The sequence below is a fragment of the Aplidium turbinatum genome, chromosome 3, assembly GCF_918807975.1.
Source record: "Aplidium turbinatum chromosome 3, kaAplTurb1.1, whole genome shotgun sequence".
NCBI lineage: Eukaryota > Metazoa > Chordata > Ascidiacea > Aplousobranchia > Polyclinidae > Aplidium > Aplidium turbinatum.
Genome location: NC_137474.1, coordinates 7624324 through 7641325, shown reverse-complemented (window position 1 = coordinate 7641325; position 17002 = coordinate 7624324). Strand labels below are relative to the sequence as shown.

General features: G+C 35.8%; 1 protein-coding gene across 1 annotated transcript in view; it reads left to right on the top strand.

Annotated features, from left to right (window-relative positions):
• LOC145766498 (IgGFc-binding protein-like) overlaps positions 1-15467 on the top strand; it is a 39345-nt gene extending 23878 nt beyond the window's left edge. Inside the window, exons 28-42 of the mRNA XM_082578223.1 lie at positions 974-1100; positions 1675-1837; positions 2415-2547; positions 2710-2903; positions 2990-3137; positions 3482-3735; positions 4206-4361; positions 5965-6125; positions 6735-6873; positions 7799-7962; positions 8176-8309; positions 10312-10544; positions 11698-11802; positions 12603-12777; positions 14643-15467. Coding sequence (XP_082434349.1) covers positions 974-1100; positions 1675-1837; positions 2415-2547; positions 2710-2903; positions 2990-3137; positions 3482-3735; positions 4206-4361; positions 5965-6125; positions 6735-6873; positions 7799-7962; positions 8176-8309; positions 10312-10544; positions 11698-11802; positions 12603-12777; positions 14643-14731 — 2375 coding nt within the window. The 3' untranslated portion in view covers positions 14732-15467. The remainder of the gene's footprint in view (positions 1-973; positions 1101-1674; positions 1838-2414; positions 2548-2709; positions 2904-2989; positions 3138-3481; positions 3736-4205; positions 4362-5964; positions 6126-6734; positions 6874-7798; positions 7963-8175; positions 8310-10311; positions 10545-11697; positions 11803-12602; positions 12778-14642) is intronic.
• The last annotated feature ends 1535 nt before the right edge of the window (positions 15468-17002 follow it).

The following is a 17002-nucleotide window of genomic DNA, read 5'->3' as shown; positions in this document are numbered from 1 at the left end:
AAAAAATCACTTTGAACAAAAAAGTAAAATTGAAGCAGCGTCGAGAAAATTTGATAAATCTGAAGGAGTTCAGCGTAAAATAGTTTTGTGAAGGTCTGGTCTAACTAATAAAGCAAGAATTACTGAATACAATATAAAAAAAGATAAAATGCAAAATATGACGAACAACATAGGTTCTAGGACATTAAAGTAACTAAAAAAAATTGAAATTGTAGTAGAGCTCGCGCCCCCCTTGAGAGATGCTTCACGCCCCCCTGGGGGAAGCGCGCTCTCCCCCAGTTAAGAACTACTATTGTAGAGTAAACCAGGAAAGTTGAGCGGATGATTTGGGCCCGATGTCTACAAGAAGCCAGGGCTCTACTAACAAGACAATTTTAAACAGAACAATAGAACTCCTAAATATATTCGGTGTTTTCTGCGTTCACGACCCTGTTGGAAAGATCTTAGGCCTTAAAATTATTTCAGGCCTGGTTCCAAAAGAATTCCATGGGCACTCCTGTCAACGCTACTGCAATAAACATTGTCCAGTTAATTCATATTTATGATTATTATTGTAATGTACAAGTCCATGTAATAATTCTGTATTCACAAGTAATTAATACATTTAAAAGATGTTTTGTAATATTTGTTAATAAATGTAATTGTATTGTATGTGTCATACATTCATCACATATAAAGTACAATCATTGACCATTACGACCAATGTAACTAAATGTTTGTAGCTAAGGTCAAAAATGATTGAAAAAGTCTAATTAGCCACAATTGTGATTCATACTGTGTTACTGTTCAGTAGGAGTCGAGTTTTGACTTGTAGTTTGCTAAGGATTAAGGTTAGAAGAGGAGGAATTTTCAATCCTATTTTCTGTCATTCATTCCCATTAATTGTATACAATTTGGCCTACATCCTAACATGCACGATTTCAGTTTGATAAACACAACACATTAACGAAATAAATAATTTTCATTCGACTAGGGTTATGTGGTGATATGAACGGAGTGAGAAATGATGACTTTCCGCTCAATCCTTATGTTCTAAGCAAGAGAAGATATTTCTTGGCCAATACTTATGCAGATGCATTTAAAACAGAAAGCAAAAAACCGTAAGTTGCAAAACTGTGTTGCATAATATAGTCGCTGTTCATAAAATTTCAATAACAGCAAGTGTTACCTTTTGTACTTTGCAATTTGTATAGGTTGATACTGTTTTAGAAGTTATTTTGTGCCTAAAAACCAAAAATGTTACTTTTGCAATTTCAGAAAAGAAATAACTTGTTTGTGCAGCAATCATAGCAATGAATATTTATCCAAATATAGGCTATTAAGCATGAAAATCATTTCGCCAAAAAAAATTTATGAAAACTGATTTTCTCTCGATAACTAAATTTTTGTTTCATTGCGCAACTGCTAGATATTGACATTTTCTTTGGAAACATATTGATAAAATGCAGAAAATGGCAACGCCTACAAAACTACCTCACTTATCAAATTATTATTAACAACAAAGACATGTTGAAGGTGTATGTAAGTCAAGATGAATATCATTATAAAAACATTATCTATGTTTATGATTCTCCTAAACCAGTGTTTATTTCAATACAAAATGAAATACAGTGCATAGGCCTACATTGATATAATAAAAAACATAAAAAAAACTAAATGAGTTTTGTTTCTAAGAAACATGAATTGCAACCACATAGTGGATGCTGGAGGATGTTCACCTCAAGACAAAGCGAAATACTCGATGGAGTGTTCGCTTCTAACAAACACAAACGACCCAATCTTTTCTGATTGTAACCAAGGTCCGAACCCTGCTGTGGATCCAACCCAATATTTTAAGGTGAGTAAAGTTTATTTTTTATTGCTATTCCGATATTGCTACCTAATCAATACTATCCTTCGGTAATCGTTAAGAAGCCTTCAATAGTAACGTTGGGGTGACATTAGTTTATCGACCAATGCTGATATAAAACAACGAGTTTGATTAATTGCACAAGCTTTCGGAACACGAATACAAACTTTCGTCATAGCGCATGACTAGGAAACTGCGTTCCGAAAGCTAGGGCAATTCTCTATTATCACAGCAAACTCGCAGCATCAGGCTAAAACAGGTCGTTAATACCTACATTGTGAAGTAATAACGATCATGCTGCTAAAAGCGAAACTCAACCTATAACAAACTAAGCTAAACTGAACATGTAGGTTATGCATTATATCAAAACAAGGTTCAAACTGAGAGTTGGAAAAAGACTCGAACTAACATCCCCAAGATTAACGCTCCAGTGCTTTGCCATACAGAACTTTGCCTTTGACAACTACTCCAGTGTATAGTAGCCTAATAATTTGTTTTAGCCCACTTATGTCAAGTTATGCACAGTGGTGTTGCTTCTTAAAAAGTTCAAATTGTTTTGCACCAGGATTGTGTGTTCGATGCTTGTGCCAGTGCCAACGCTTACCAAGCCATCGCTGACAACTTTTACGAATACACAAAGAAATGCAAGGCCAAGCCAGGGATCACAATAGGAAACTGGAAAAAACGTCTGAATTTAGGTATAATATGCTTTGAGCGTGGATATTTGTTTGTTCACTTCGTCTGGATATAAAACTATTTGTGACTGCAGTAATATTGATTCAAGGTTAAAGTAGGTTAATTTCTGTAAGTTAAGTTTCCTATTTACAGTAACGCCTACGACTTGTTTTACTTGCTCACAGAACCTGTTTGCAAGGCAAATTCTCACTTCGAACTCTTTGGACCAACTTGCCCCGCTACTTGCGTAAACCAAAATCCTAATCCTTGCAATAGTACCAATGAAGGATGTTTTTGTGACGATGGATTTTTCTTGTCAAACAGCAAGTGTGTCAAGCTGGTGGATTGTGGGTGTGAGCTTGATGGAGAATATTACACGGTAAATATTTCTTACAATCCATAAAAAATATGAAGTTGGACTTATTTAGAATCAAACTCATTGAGATTTGTTTTATCATTCTCCAGAACGATCAAGTGTTCTACACCAACATGACTTGCACAACAAAATGCACTTGTAGTCAAGGCAGATTAACATGTGTATCAGCACCATGTTCCGCAGATGAAACGTGTAAGGTTTCTCCTCAAACTGGAAAGATTGCTTGTGTGCCAACTTGTAAGTATAATATCTGTACATTTCCACTGTTGTTGATGCAAAAAATATATTGCTATAGGACTAGTTATTTTTTGCTTCATAACGCTCCCAGTCAACAAGTTTCAAACAAAGTTAAATAATTTAAACAATTTTACAATTTATGTTGCTTGCCAATTTTCTGAGAACATCTAAGTGGTTGAAGCTTTCAGCTTTTCATCTGTGCATGATTGGTTGCATTTACAGTAGTCTACCCAAAAGTACTAAACTTAAAGTCTTTTTTAGTTTTTGTTTTATATTTACAGATTGTTTAATGCGACATTGTTTTTTAAAATCGCCATTTACAATCATCCACTGTTTCTTCACAGCATCAAGTACCGCAACTGCATTAGGAGATCCTCACTATTCATCTTTCGATAAGCGAAGATTTGATTTCATGGGAGTTGGTACTTTCACTATGGTTCAGACAGATGCTATTCCCAGTACTGACGATAAATGGCTGAAAGTTGAAGCAGAAAACGAGAGACGGGGAAATACAAGAGTGTCCTGGACAAAAGCTGTAATTGTAAAACTCCTAAACGAACAGTTTGTTGTACGAATGGAAAAAAATAACGTTATAAAGGTACAAAACAATTGTGATGTGTTTACTGGTATACAATAATATCCAAAACAACGCTTTCAATTTTCTTAATAAATCATTTCAATGACTTTTAGAGTAGTAACCTATGCAATGAATTAGTTGCACCAAAACCTTGGTTTATACACCTTGAAAGAGTTTTTGAACATCCAGGTAAAAACTTAATTTAAACAGTGTAAAACTACTATCAAAGCTACGTTTCTATTTGAATAAGCACCTTCTGACAATCCGCAAAGGATGAAACAAGCTGTAAAGGTTACTTTGATAATAGTGATTCAATTTACGTAGATTATACTATACATTAAAATATCATCAATAACATTTTAAACAGTTAAATTTTTCAATGTTACTTACCTTTTTTGTAGGTTAATAAAAATAAATTGTAAACATGACACCATTTTAGAAATATTATAATAGTAGGTAGTTCTATAATCAAGGATATATTTCTTTTCAAGGTGAACGGAGATGTTGTTGAAGGATATGAATCGGATTTATTCAAAGTTCGTACAGCTGGAAGAACCACTGTCCTCACAACAAAATACTTTGTCACTGTTAAATACGCCTACGACCATTTTATATCAGTGACGCTTCCAGGCAGTTATTCATCAAAGGTGATTTTTTTACAGTAACCTATCTGCAGTTAGGCTGATCAAACCAGGGTTATGGGTTGGTGTCGGAGTTGTGAAGTAGGAGGGATTTTAGCGTATCTGGAATCAAAATTGTTAAAACAGGCTACCTATGACTCCGACTTGACAAGGAGGGCCTAAGATAAACAATAAAATTTTGTTTGCGATTATTTTTCAAAATATAGGTTTTGGTTTTCCACATTGAGCTTTAAAATTTTACCAGAAAATAAAAATGTTTGTCTTCTCTAGTTTGTCCTTCTAAGCTTTTGTAAAGTCACCGCTTCAATTTCGATCACAACTTCAGAATACACATCGACTTCTTCAAACTTTAAAGTGCATAATATTTAGACACCTTTAATATAATACAAATGGACACTTGGTTTCATTGTAACCAGAATTTAGTTTGAGCGTCTAATGGTAAACACACGTCTTATTTTTATTGTTACAAAATAGATTTATCAAATGCTTTACAATGATTTTGTTTGAAAGTTTTTTTGTTTTTTTTTTCATTCACTTGTAACATGTGAGTTAGTTGATTTACAAATTAAGCAAGTAAAATCGATTCAATATATGGTAAGCATACAATTTGAAAAAAGCCACGGATTTTTCAAGTAAAAGACATTTGAAATGAACTTACAAAAGTTAGCAAAAGTTGCTCAATTAACCCAGACAGCAAATGATGCGTTTTGGACTTTGATTTAACGTTTGCAGAGTGTAAACCGACGTTGAATTGCGACGTTGCTACGTATCTCATTGGCTTTTTGACAGTTGGTTTATTCAGATTAGAGGTTGAGTACAAATAAGAAACAAGTAAGTAGCCTATAAATATTTCAATACCGCTCAACACCAAAGTTTTAGGAGTGAAGTACGTTTAAAAAACAAAACAAGTTACATTAGATACCGACGACAAAACTGTCTTTCAGATTACTTCAGTAAATATTTCAAACGAAGACGAACCTGTGCTCACCTTACACATTAATTGAATTTTGAATTGCAATATGGTAAAAAAGACCAAAACTCCATTACTTACAACAATTAAGCTTTCATGCCCATGTTTTATAAAATTGCTGATTACTCTTTTTAAATGATCAAACAAGTAAACAGAATCTGACAACTTAAAAATATGTGGCAACACTGAAGCCGGAATCGAAATCGGCCAATTTTAAATCGAAGAGTACAAGTCGTATGTTTTTGTCTGACTTTACCGTCCTGGGTTAAACAAAACAGGGAGTTAAAGTTAGTAGATTTATAGATTAAGTAAGATTTCTCCTGCAAAAGTAAGTGGTAAGCGATCAAAAGTAACATTTCTTACAATTATCCATGCTTAATCTTTTTTACGTTGTAAGACGTGTAGATTACATGGGCAATGACGAAACATAGCTTCAAAACTATTCTATACTGTAATGGTTATTAAAACTTCTTTATAAAGCGTTTGATAATTACTTTATGGCTCTTCAATACGTGTTGCTTGACAATGCTAAGCAACTTGTGTATTTTAATGTTAATTTTTTTCTTTTTATCCATTGTTGTCTTCGATTTAGTTCAATGATTTAGATAAGATTATTCATTAGTTCATGCAATGATGTAGATAAGCGGGTTGTTTGGCAACTACAACGGAAATCCAGCAGATGACATTCCCCCAGAATTTGTTAGAAATATTAATGATTTTGGAAGAAAATTTCAAGTTGGGAAAAACGCGATATATCCACCACCTGCTGCAAGGTGCTCCCCTACGAACGATCGTCGATGGTAAGCAATAAGCATGTCTTCATGCGTTGTTGGTTTCAACAAACAACAAACTTAAATCGCTTTGCAATGATAATATCAGTAGTATTGCTTCGTTTAAATCAATACCACAAACTATTACAAAAAAAAAGTGCATGCATCAGTTCAATCGTATTTTACTGAAAGAGATTTCAACCTGCTAAACCATCTTCACTTTAGTTTATTTAAATAACTTTACTTATTGAAACTTTATGAATAAACTTTATTCATTTGAATAAATAATGAATTTATTTAAATAAGATTCTATTGAAATAACTCTAATTTAAGATGATATAGCGAATCGAATTACATTTTCATTTGAATAGAATTGAACTTGCTTGGGTGAAAATAAGTTTATTTATATTACAATGCACACATCCCAGTCGTTTATAGCGAGCATTGTTGTGAGTCTGGCAGCACGGTCAGAAGACATTTGTTCAGAGCGCACTTTTCCTTTCTTTTGTTTTACGACAAGAGTTTTAAACAAATTATTTGTTTTTTTCTTTTGCTAACAGATTGTGTAAAGTAAAGATGCAAAGTAAATGCAATATTTCTAAGCCATGAGGATAGCGTAGCCAATTCTGTGCATTGCAGGAGGGGAGCAAGCTACTGTGGCCGTTTACTGGGAAGTGCTTTCACTCAATGTCGTAAAATGGTTAACGTTGGAAATTACCTCAGCGATTGCGTGTTTGATGTCTGCGTGAACAATGGAAACAGGGCTATTCTAGAAAAGGTAAAACGACGACAAAAAGTATGTGATAAGTGATTTTAGAAAACTTTAACTGCTCGACTGCCAAAAAAAACATGATTACTGCTGCTTTTGCTTGTCGATGATGCAATTCACCTGATAAACTTTTCTTATTTCTATTTTTGTTCTTGAAATGCTTTTTTGGAGCCCAACTATTGTCACTTTTCGTAATGCAATGGACGTCGTTTGACAACTTTTAGCCCCAGAGCAATTACATCCTTGTAATGTTTGTTTGTTTATCTTTATCCTGCATTGCGGGAAAGCGGACTTGAGCGCTATGCGTCGGTGTACGCCTTCCGACGTACACCAGACCCACGCTGCAGCCGACGGCAATGTCTGTTTCCGGTTGTCTACTCTATTTATGACTTAAATTTGGTATTACCCATTACTCGAAATCGATCACTGGGTAGAGGCAATTATCGTAAAGTTTCTTGCCCAGAGAAACAACAGCAAGTGCGGGTGGCTGGAGTCGAACATACAGGCTCTCGACTGCGAGCCCAACGCGCTAACCACTCGGCCATTGCTGCCGACAATGTAAATGTAAATAATGTTGTAAATGTGCAGTTTTTGTAGTTTGCTGATAAAAACAAAAATAAGCTATTGAACTCTTGTGAAAACCAGACCTTAAGGGAAGGTAACAAGAGAGTTTTCTTCGTTTGTTCAAGCCATCATAGGTAATTATAAGAATATAAAAAGAGGCCACTTTCTTTATAACCGAGTAATTATAAAAAAAAGTGTGCTTATTCAACCCGAATATTGCCAAAAAGTCTTTCGCAGTTGATAAACTTTTTCGCAACTATGTTGTCTGCTGGTCATAAACAGCCCTTCTGTATCTGTAATAGCCTACTTTACTTGTATAAAACAAACATTTATTTATACAAATGTTACAAATATACTTTTTCCGTTACAGTCTTTAGAAAGTTACGCTTCGGCGTGCCAAGCTGCAGGCGTGAAGTTATGCAACTGGAGACACAGTACAGGCTTCCGTACCTTCACCTGCCCGGCAAACAGCCGCTATGAAGGATGTGCTACTCCATGTCCTGACACTTGCTTGAATCCTTATGCTTCGGACGAGTAAGTTTCCTTTGAAAAATCGGTAATGCTAATTGATACATCACCTCTAACATTCAATATGCAGAACTGAAATATGTGTTCGAAGTGCCAGTTCGGGTCCCCACAATACTCACTAGCTGATGCACGTAAATATGAAGACGAAAATTAAGAGGAAATGCTTATACGATTTGTGTGCTGTGGAAATAATTTCGCAAAACGTTCTTGTTTTTGCAGTTGCGATATCCAAGGAACAGTGGAGGCTTGTGTATGCAACCCTGGTTTTGTAAAAGAAGGAAACAATTGTGTTCGTCCATCAGAGTGTAAGAAAACCACCGATGATGGTCTACCACCATCTCCGCCCGATGAAGGTAACCTGTTCTTGTCAAAATGTGATGAGTTGTTTTTTGTTTAATGTACAGCTACAGCAAAATGACTTCGGACCTTTTTGTGTACAGCAAAATTTACGCCAGTTTGTAGCTGTGCGTTTTACATCAGATCATATGACTAACATTAAGCATTATGACAAACAATGCAAAGATTGTGAAAAATGTAAAGAAGATTTTAATATTGACAAAATATTAAGAATGGTCGATTGTTTTTATTGAAAGGTTTCATTGTATACAAAATGTTAGTTTTTCTTGAAAATTTAGAAAGGTCCGAAGTCATTTTGCGGTAGCATGTAGAATCAGTACTTGTACTAATATTGTACATTGTACATAATGATAGCATTACATTTGCACATAGTTGCATCCGCAGTAAAAAAACACGTTTCAAGGTTATATACATAACAATAGAAACTGACGTTTATTGCACATTTAAAACTAGAGTGTCGAGTCGAGTCTTATATTTATTTAAATTTCTTGGTAAATGTCTGTGGGATTACTGAATATGAAATAATAATATTTTTAATATTGGTGTCACAATCAAGGTGCAAATGCCTCGCGATCGCTTGCTTTGTTACTTCAACAAGCGTGTTGTTTTCATTATGGAATTCTTGAGCGGTATGTTATTATCGGTCAATGACCAGTAGTAACCTCTAATTGTGAAGTCGTTGTTCTGCAACGTAATTCTAGATTATTCTGTATCTGGAACGTTCTGTTGTTTTCACAATTGCCAATATCGTTTGTCATGATGTCACAAGGTTGTTTACGAATGGACCTCTGATTACGAAATCGTTATTATGTAAGAATCTTCTTGCGAACGTGACCTTCTATAAGCTTCTGCTTGTTGACATTTAAATGCTACGTGACCGAACGATGGTTCTTTATGATGTAATCTTCTCGAAGTTATTGGACTGAACAGCCAACTATAAATAGTGGTGTAGTTTGTGTAATGTTTATTCTGAGATTCTGAGATTATTATTATGGTGATTGTTACGAGTTGATTATGAGAGTTGTGCTATGAGTTGTGAATTGGTATAGTTGATGCAGAAATTAGAGTTATTTGAGAAGCCGTTCGTTAAAGTTCTTCAAGAAGTCAGATTATCATTTCACTGTAGAATTATTCGACATTTAATTGACTGCTTTTCGGTTTGACCCATTAAACTACGTCATTGAACCTTTCCAAGTCTTTTTTCTGGTAAGAGATAGAAAGAAAACGTGACATTCTGGGGGCTCGTCCGGGATCAAACCGAAAAGATTAAACCGAAAAAGAATATAACCGAAAAACCGAAGAATACCGAAGATTTATTGAAAGAATAATAAATTAATGTCAAGATGGCGGATACTGTCAAACATGAGATGATTGAAGACTTAGGGAGCATGGCTGAACGAATGGGGCTGACTGGTAATGAGAAGTCTCAGTTTGTGATGGAAGAGTATCACAAGATAATGGACCAAAAAGCTCAGCGAGAAGCTGACGAAAGAGAAGATAGAAGAGCTGCTCGTGAAATAAGGAAAGCAGAACTTGAAGCTGAAGAAAAACGAGCACAGCGTGAAGCTGAAGCTGCACAACTTGAAGCTGAGGAAAAGCGAGCACAACTTGAAGCTGAAGCAGAGGAGAAGCGGGCGCAGCGCGAAGCTGAAGAAAGAAGAGCGCAGCGCGAAGCAGAAGCTGAAGAAAGAAGAGCGCAATATGAATTGGTATAGTTGATGCAGAAATTAGAGTTATTTGAGAAGCCGTTCGTTGGAGTCCTTCAAGCGTTTTTATATATCATTTCACCAGTAGAACTATCCGTGAATTTAATTGACTGCTTTTCGGTTTGACCCATTAAACTACGTCATTGAATCTTTCCAAGTCTTTTTCCTGGTAAGAGATAGAAAGAAATCGTGACAATTGGCTACTTCAAATTTTCAAAACAACTGATTGAGAGTGTGGTAAGACACCTTTTTATTTGCAGGCTAATTATTTGTTTTTGCGCTATGCTTTCAGGTCATTCATGCGCATACACAGTGAACGGTGTGAGCGCTCGCCTGTCAACGTTCACCAATAACATACTTGGTCTCTCTTTCGTACCTCGTGCCCTGAAATTTGGACCATTCCAGACATTTGTAAACCGAGAGTTGCCACCTCTTCAAATTACAGATGAAAGAAAAGGAACAAGGCAGCTCTGTCCAATCAATTTAGTCACTTACAATGAAGGAAATGTTACGTTTAGAGTCTCGGTATGTCATTTTACTTGCTGCCTGAGAGTTAAGAACGTGCAAATCCGTGTTTTGTATAATGTACCATCATCATCATTAAGTTGCTTCCTCTCGTCGATGGTTGGAGGCAATGGGGCGCCAAGTTTCTCTGTTGTGAGATTTTTTACTGCAGTTTTGTAATTAAGTCCTGACCAGTCTTCAATATCGTTAGTCAAAATTCTTAATGGTCTGCCCCTATTTCGTTTGCCGTTTATTTTTCTTCTAGTAGTTGTCTTTGAATAGAATTATTGCGAATCATGTGGCCAAAATATCTTAATTTTCTTGATTTAATTGTTTGTAGAATTTCAATGTTGGTTTGTACAGGGTTTGTATTCTAGATAGTAGGCTACATCTTTGTGATTTTATCCTTCCATGAAATTTTAAGCTTTCTTCTATAAATCCACATTTCAAATGCCTCAAGTCGTTTAACCATTTGTGATGATAGTGTCCATGTTTCTGCATTGTAAAGTAACGCAGTCCATTGTAAAGTACCATAACGAGTACAAAATGATCTTGTATTTTTAGTTATGTACCATGTTGGAAGAATTTCGCAGTTAATTTTGAAGATATAATATAAAACGACAAACGTTTTACTTCATCCGTTATCTAAATGGACTGATTGGTAGATTGTTGGAATCTTTATTCCCGGACTGAGAAAGTCTCCAAGAAACTACGTCATAGACTACTTGTTGAGGCTTTAAAACAATGACGAAGGTTTCTGGTCACCGAGATTGAAAAATTGAATTTTTCGCTTGTTGAAGTGCCGTTGGCCATTGTTCTACATAATAACTGCCGCTACCGCTAATTGGAGAACTTTTTTATAATGCGTTGGTCAAGCACTTAGCCAGAGATTTAAACCAAAGTTGCTTAATCTTGTTTCATTAAGACTTCTCCTGCACTTATCCAAGCAAACTATCGGAACAAATAAAAGAAAGAATAACACGTATTTTCTTCAAACTTCAATAACTTAGGCCTACAATGTTGATTCAATTTTACAATGCCTGTAACTACCATTTTAGCTTCAAAAGTGTGTCTCAGATGTCAGTAAATTTTATTACATATTATATTGCTTTACCACCGACTGCAGTAGTCAAGCTATCTTTTCCACTTGTAGATCTTTTATTGTTTCACGCAGATTGGAAGTGAAGGTTCTCCCAAATCTTATCATGTCGTCAGAACGTTGATTGTAAACTACAAAGGCACTGACATACAAATTTACCGTGCTCACACAGACGCAATGGTAAGATATACAAACACTTTTAGTTTAATTATGCTACAGGCCACATCATTAGATGCGGCCCGATTTGTCGCATTTTGCAGATTTTGATTACCGCTACTGCTGCTGTCTGACTGAAATTTTCTACATTTTTTTTTACTTTTCTCACTCGTAGTTATATCAAAGCTTTTTGTTGCCTTGGAAAAGCAGTAAAAAAACGAAAAAAATTAACTCGAAAAACACTCTATCAGACTGTTAAAAAGCGATTAACGGTTCAACTGAAATTTTTTGAATCAAATTGTTTTGGTTTTTCAAAGTCTGATGTTGTGTCCCATTGTGTCATTTGGGGAAGGCAGTAAAGAAGACGTTAAAATATAATTTTTAGAAAAATTTGCTCAGACAGCCACCAAAAGTTAACAAAATCTGTAAAATTCAGCAGAATGTGACAAATCAGGCCTTAGCCTATCTTTTGGTAGCCATGGCTATAAAAACGTTTCCGGCTCTTTTGTCTAGTAGTATTAGAAACATCTACACCTATTGGCTTATTTTCATTTTTTAAATGGATTTATCTATCATTTAAGTGTAGATTTGTTATTTACGGAATAAATTTATTTAAACTTGTTGAAAGTCTTGAGTATTGTTTTTCTCTTAACTTTTTCGAAGAAAATAGTATAAGCACTAAGCAGTTACAAAAAATTCTTGCTTAGAATTTTATTGGCCTATTGCCTGTACTTACATGTTGGGTTTCAAAATCTGTCATCATAACTTCTTTTTTTAAACAATCAACATTCTGCTCACCATTGCATGAACGTTATTTGCTGCAGGTAAACTCAAGAACTGTGCAACTCCCTTACGCAAGTACTGTGCAAGGAATACGCATTGCGAGAGATCCTGCTCGCGTGACTTTGAGAACCGATGCTGGCATGACTGTTTCTTATCATCTGAAGGGAGCAGAGGTTGCTATCACTCTTCCTCGCGCCAAGGCTGAAATATTCTCTGGTAAGTTATAGAATAAACCATGGCCGCCTAAAGATACGGCCTGATTTGTCACATTTTGCAGAAATTTCCAGGTTTTTCTAACTTTGGGCGAACGTTTAAATAAATTTTTCTAAAAATTAGATTTTTACGCTTTCTTTATTCTTTTTCCCAGATGACACAATAGGTTTTAACATCCTCACATGTTCAAAAACAAAGAAAATTTGATTTTGTAGATTTTAGTCAGACTGTTAATTTTCAATGACAGTCTGATTTTGCGTTTTTCAACTTACTTTTTCTCATTTGCTACTGCTTCCCCAAGGCAACAAAAAAGTTTTATGTCATTAGGAAACCGCAAAAAGTAAAAACATGTCAAAAAATGTCAGTCAAGCACTAGCAATAGCTGTAATCAAAATTTGCAAAATGTGACAAATCAGGCCGCATCTCCAGGTGGCCATGAATAAACCAACTTTACGATAATGGGTTTTTCAGTCCCATGAAAGGTCAGGTCATGATGATCAACGAGCTATAGCGTGGCAATGCGGTGTAATGGAGCTAACAGCCAACCACATCATTTTGGGGTGTCCCCTGTATTCCCCTCCCAGTGAAATAATAAGCCTACGTACACTGGACAATCCGACGAAAAATTGGCTTCAAGTCCTTCCATTCGGTTGACCACAAGGTTCCTGCATTATAAGAATAACGACGAGAAGTCTCTTTCTCCACTGTAATATTTAGGATGTGAATTCAACGTTTATCTTTCATCGTATTTCAGTAGAATGGTCACCGAGTACTGTAAAATAAACACGAGATTTGACTTCATTCTTTATATTATTTTAAATTAACCTATATTGACCCAAAATGCTTCTTAAGGTTTTAACCCTTAGGCGGTTGGGCTCCTGGAGTCTTGCTCAGTTTGGGGGGGGGGCTGTCGATTCTTCTTATGCTTTAGGAGTGATATCTCTGTTATTTTTTAAGGCACGGTTTCAAAATTTGGGATTCACTTTGTAAAACTATTCACGCAGAGCATATCCGAAAATTAAAACTATGTAAATTTTAGAACTGCTTATATACGTTGAAATGTTGATGTGACTTATGACGTTTGAATTATTTGGTATTTCTTGATAGAGTAATGAAAAACATGCATTGCAAAATAATGCAATGTTGTGATTAATTTTTTTTTACATAATCTCAATTTAAATCATTTGATTAACGAGACATGGGCCAAATTAATTGCTTTCATCCAGCTGGTGGGAAAATTTTGAACAATAGAATATGAAATATTTCAGAGGATGTGCTGAGAAATGCCTTATATTTCTCGATTTATAACCTTTATTCGCTCAAAATTTCAGCTCAATAGAGGTGAATAAAAGTTAGGAAAAGTCAAGAAATCTCGTAGTCGCAGCCTCAGTGGTTTTAGAGATACAACTGTTGATACAAAAAAGTTGAATTGACAGCCCCCCCCCAACCTTCAAAGGGTTAAGACTTCTCCTTATCTATTCAATTTCAAATGCTTTTGAAACACTTAAAATATTGCTATGCATTACACCTTGCTATTGCACCTGCTCTTTGCTATGCATTGCGCTATATGCACCTTGCTATGCATTGCGCAATGCGCAAAGCTCAGTGTTTGCAGTTTGAGAACTTTAACATGGTTGGAAGTAGTGCCATTTTCGGAGCTCTTTGGGTTTCACAAATGGGAAAATGTCACATGGAACTATATATATCCATGATCATACCGGCGTACCGCCTTCATTAAGGAGGCCGGAAGGCCGAAACAGTGTGCACTGTTTGCAGTTAAAATATTAATGATGTGACCATGTTCAAACTAAAATTAACTGTTTATCACCTACGCTAAAATTTACAAAGTAGGCTACTATTATTCTCAGGTTGGTGCGTCACTGGAGATAGACTGGTTCAATTTATCAACGCAGGCAATCGTCGTTTGCCTAGACTATTCTGCAGAGAAATCAACTAAAGCAGAGTCATAACACTTGCTCAAGTTATTTGCTAATCTTGTTAAAATCATCCATTTTAACCCATCACGTTGCTGTTCCATAGTTACCCTTACATGAGTATGATCATTGATCATACAATCTTGCTAAACGAGTAAGCTTACTTAGTAATTTTAGCCTATTATTGCATTTGCATGTAACCAAGAGTGTTCCAAACATTATATATGACGTAAAATAAGATGTATGTTACCAGCCTATGCAGTGGCGTTCGCAGGGGGACTATTGAGCTATGCTCTCCGTTTTAAAAAAATGTTTAAATAACTCCTTGTTAAAGATATGTGTTGATTGCAATATAGTAAAATAATATAAAGATTATGATGCTTGTAGAAACGTTTTAGTTTGATTTTGTCAACACACATTGCATCTTGATAATAACTCTGTATTAAAGGAGCTTAATTTCGGACCCTTCTTTTTTTGCGAATGCTGCCGCTTTCGAAAATGCCACAACTTTCGAGTTAGGAAGTAAAACTTTGTTTGTTGGTGAATGCATTTCTAATGATGCGAATTTATTACTAGAAAATAATCGTTTGAAAGTTTTGGCAGGAGAAAATACAAACCTGCTGTAGATGTGAAAGCTGGACAGAGTGTAATCTTACAAGTGTTAGAAGCAATTTTCTTTGTAAACGCTATCTACTTTGAAATATCGGTTACTGGCAAGTCGGTGAAAGTGCGAAAATACACACGATGTTTACAGTTTTACTCTGCTTTAGTGATAAAAAAAATGCCTGTTGACCAAGAGACAAGCTGTTTTTTTGCGATGAAGCTCGGTGGGCCCATCATCATCATTAAGTTCCTTATCCTCGTCGAGGGTTGGAGGCAATGAGGCGCCAAGTTTCTCTGTTGTGAGATTTTTCTACTCAATTTTGTAATTAAGTCGGTGGGTTAGATGTCTTTAAAAATAAAAAGATCCTCCAATGGCGTGGGCCTCCGGCATAGTTTACAGTCACAATCAAGGTCGTTGAGAGAATATTTTAGACCCACTCCCACTACCAACGAAATCCGCGGCCCCCATAACAGCATAATAAGCCACCTGAAAAAAAACAAGACTGATTTCAAGGGAAGGGAAGTCCTTGAAATGCCATCGAGGTAAGAGATACTTTTTTATGAAAATCAGGAAAATCAAGAACGTACTGGGAAGCGCAAGTTACGCTATCTTGGTTCTGAAAGGAGAAAGCGTTATACAAAAGTGTTGCCAGACTTTCTGTAATGTATGTTTCCAGACAAAGTGTAGCCTATTTTTAATCACGCCAAATTGCTTTCAACAGAAATCAGAAAAGTTTACTTTAGTTTGCAAAAATGGCAATGTATACAAAACAACAAACAAGCCAAACATGCACAAGACAGCGCACCAGGATTCTTAATAAAACAAACGAAGGTTATCGAACCGATGCTTCTTTTGGCATTCTTTAGATGAATAAATATGCATAGAGTTCGTCACCTCAAGGGGATAAAAAGTGACGAATTGGGCGAACCGACGAACTACGCAAACAGGTTAAAACCACAGCAACACGTACATATGGAGTATTCACTTGCTGTTAACGCAGTGTGTGTGACTCCAACTCCAAAAATTTCATAATTTTAGACTCCAAATCCATTCCTCTCCAAAATGTAATTCTAAATAGGCTGTAAACGTAATAACTTAGGCCTAGCCAATGCAAATAGCACGACATAGCTCAAGGGGGCAAAAATTTTCGTAGCTTTAGTAGCACATAAATGTTTTCAGTGGAGCACACTTATAAGCATTTAACGCCAGGTCGAATATCGTAGGGATAGTTTTTTTCCTCTACAAACAGAATCATAAGGGACCTACGAACTGATTTCACTAAAATGCAAAGTTGCATTTTCTGCAAATCGAGTCAACTCCGGTTCCACTTCATGCTCCTCTATAATAGCAAGCTACACTGTTAAGACATTAGTTTGCAGCGCGCAATGTGTTAGTTCCTGCTTTCTATACCAAATCGGCCAAGCAAAGCCGTAGGAGATGGAGGGCAGGGGGAGGGGGGCGGTCGCTCCTCCGCAGAAAAAAATGTCGTGAATTTCGGCAAAAATGTCCAGTTATTTGGGAAAATCAATCTTACTATGATGTTTTGACATCTCACCAGTTTAGACACTTTACATAACTGTTATAATTTATGAGATAGGCCTACATTGATATTTTCCAATGAATGTAAAATGTAGTAGCCTATCGATTTCAAAAACTATTGCATGTAATAGGCTATTGCAAGAAAAAAAAT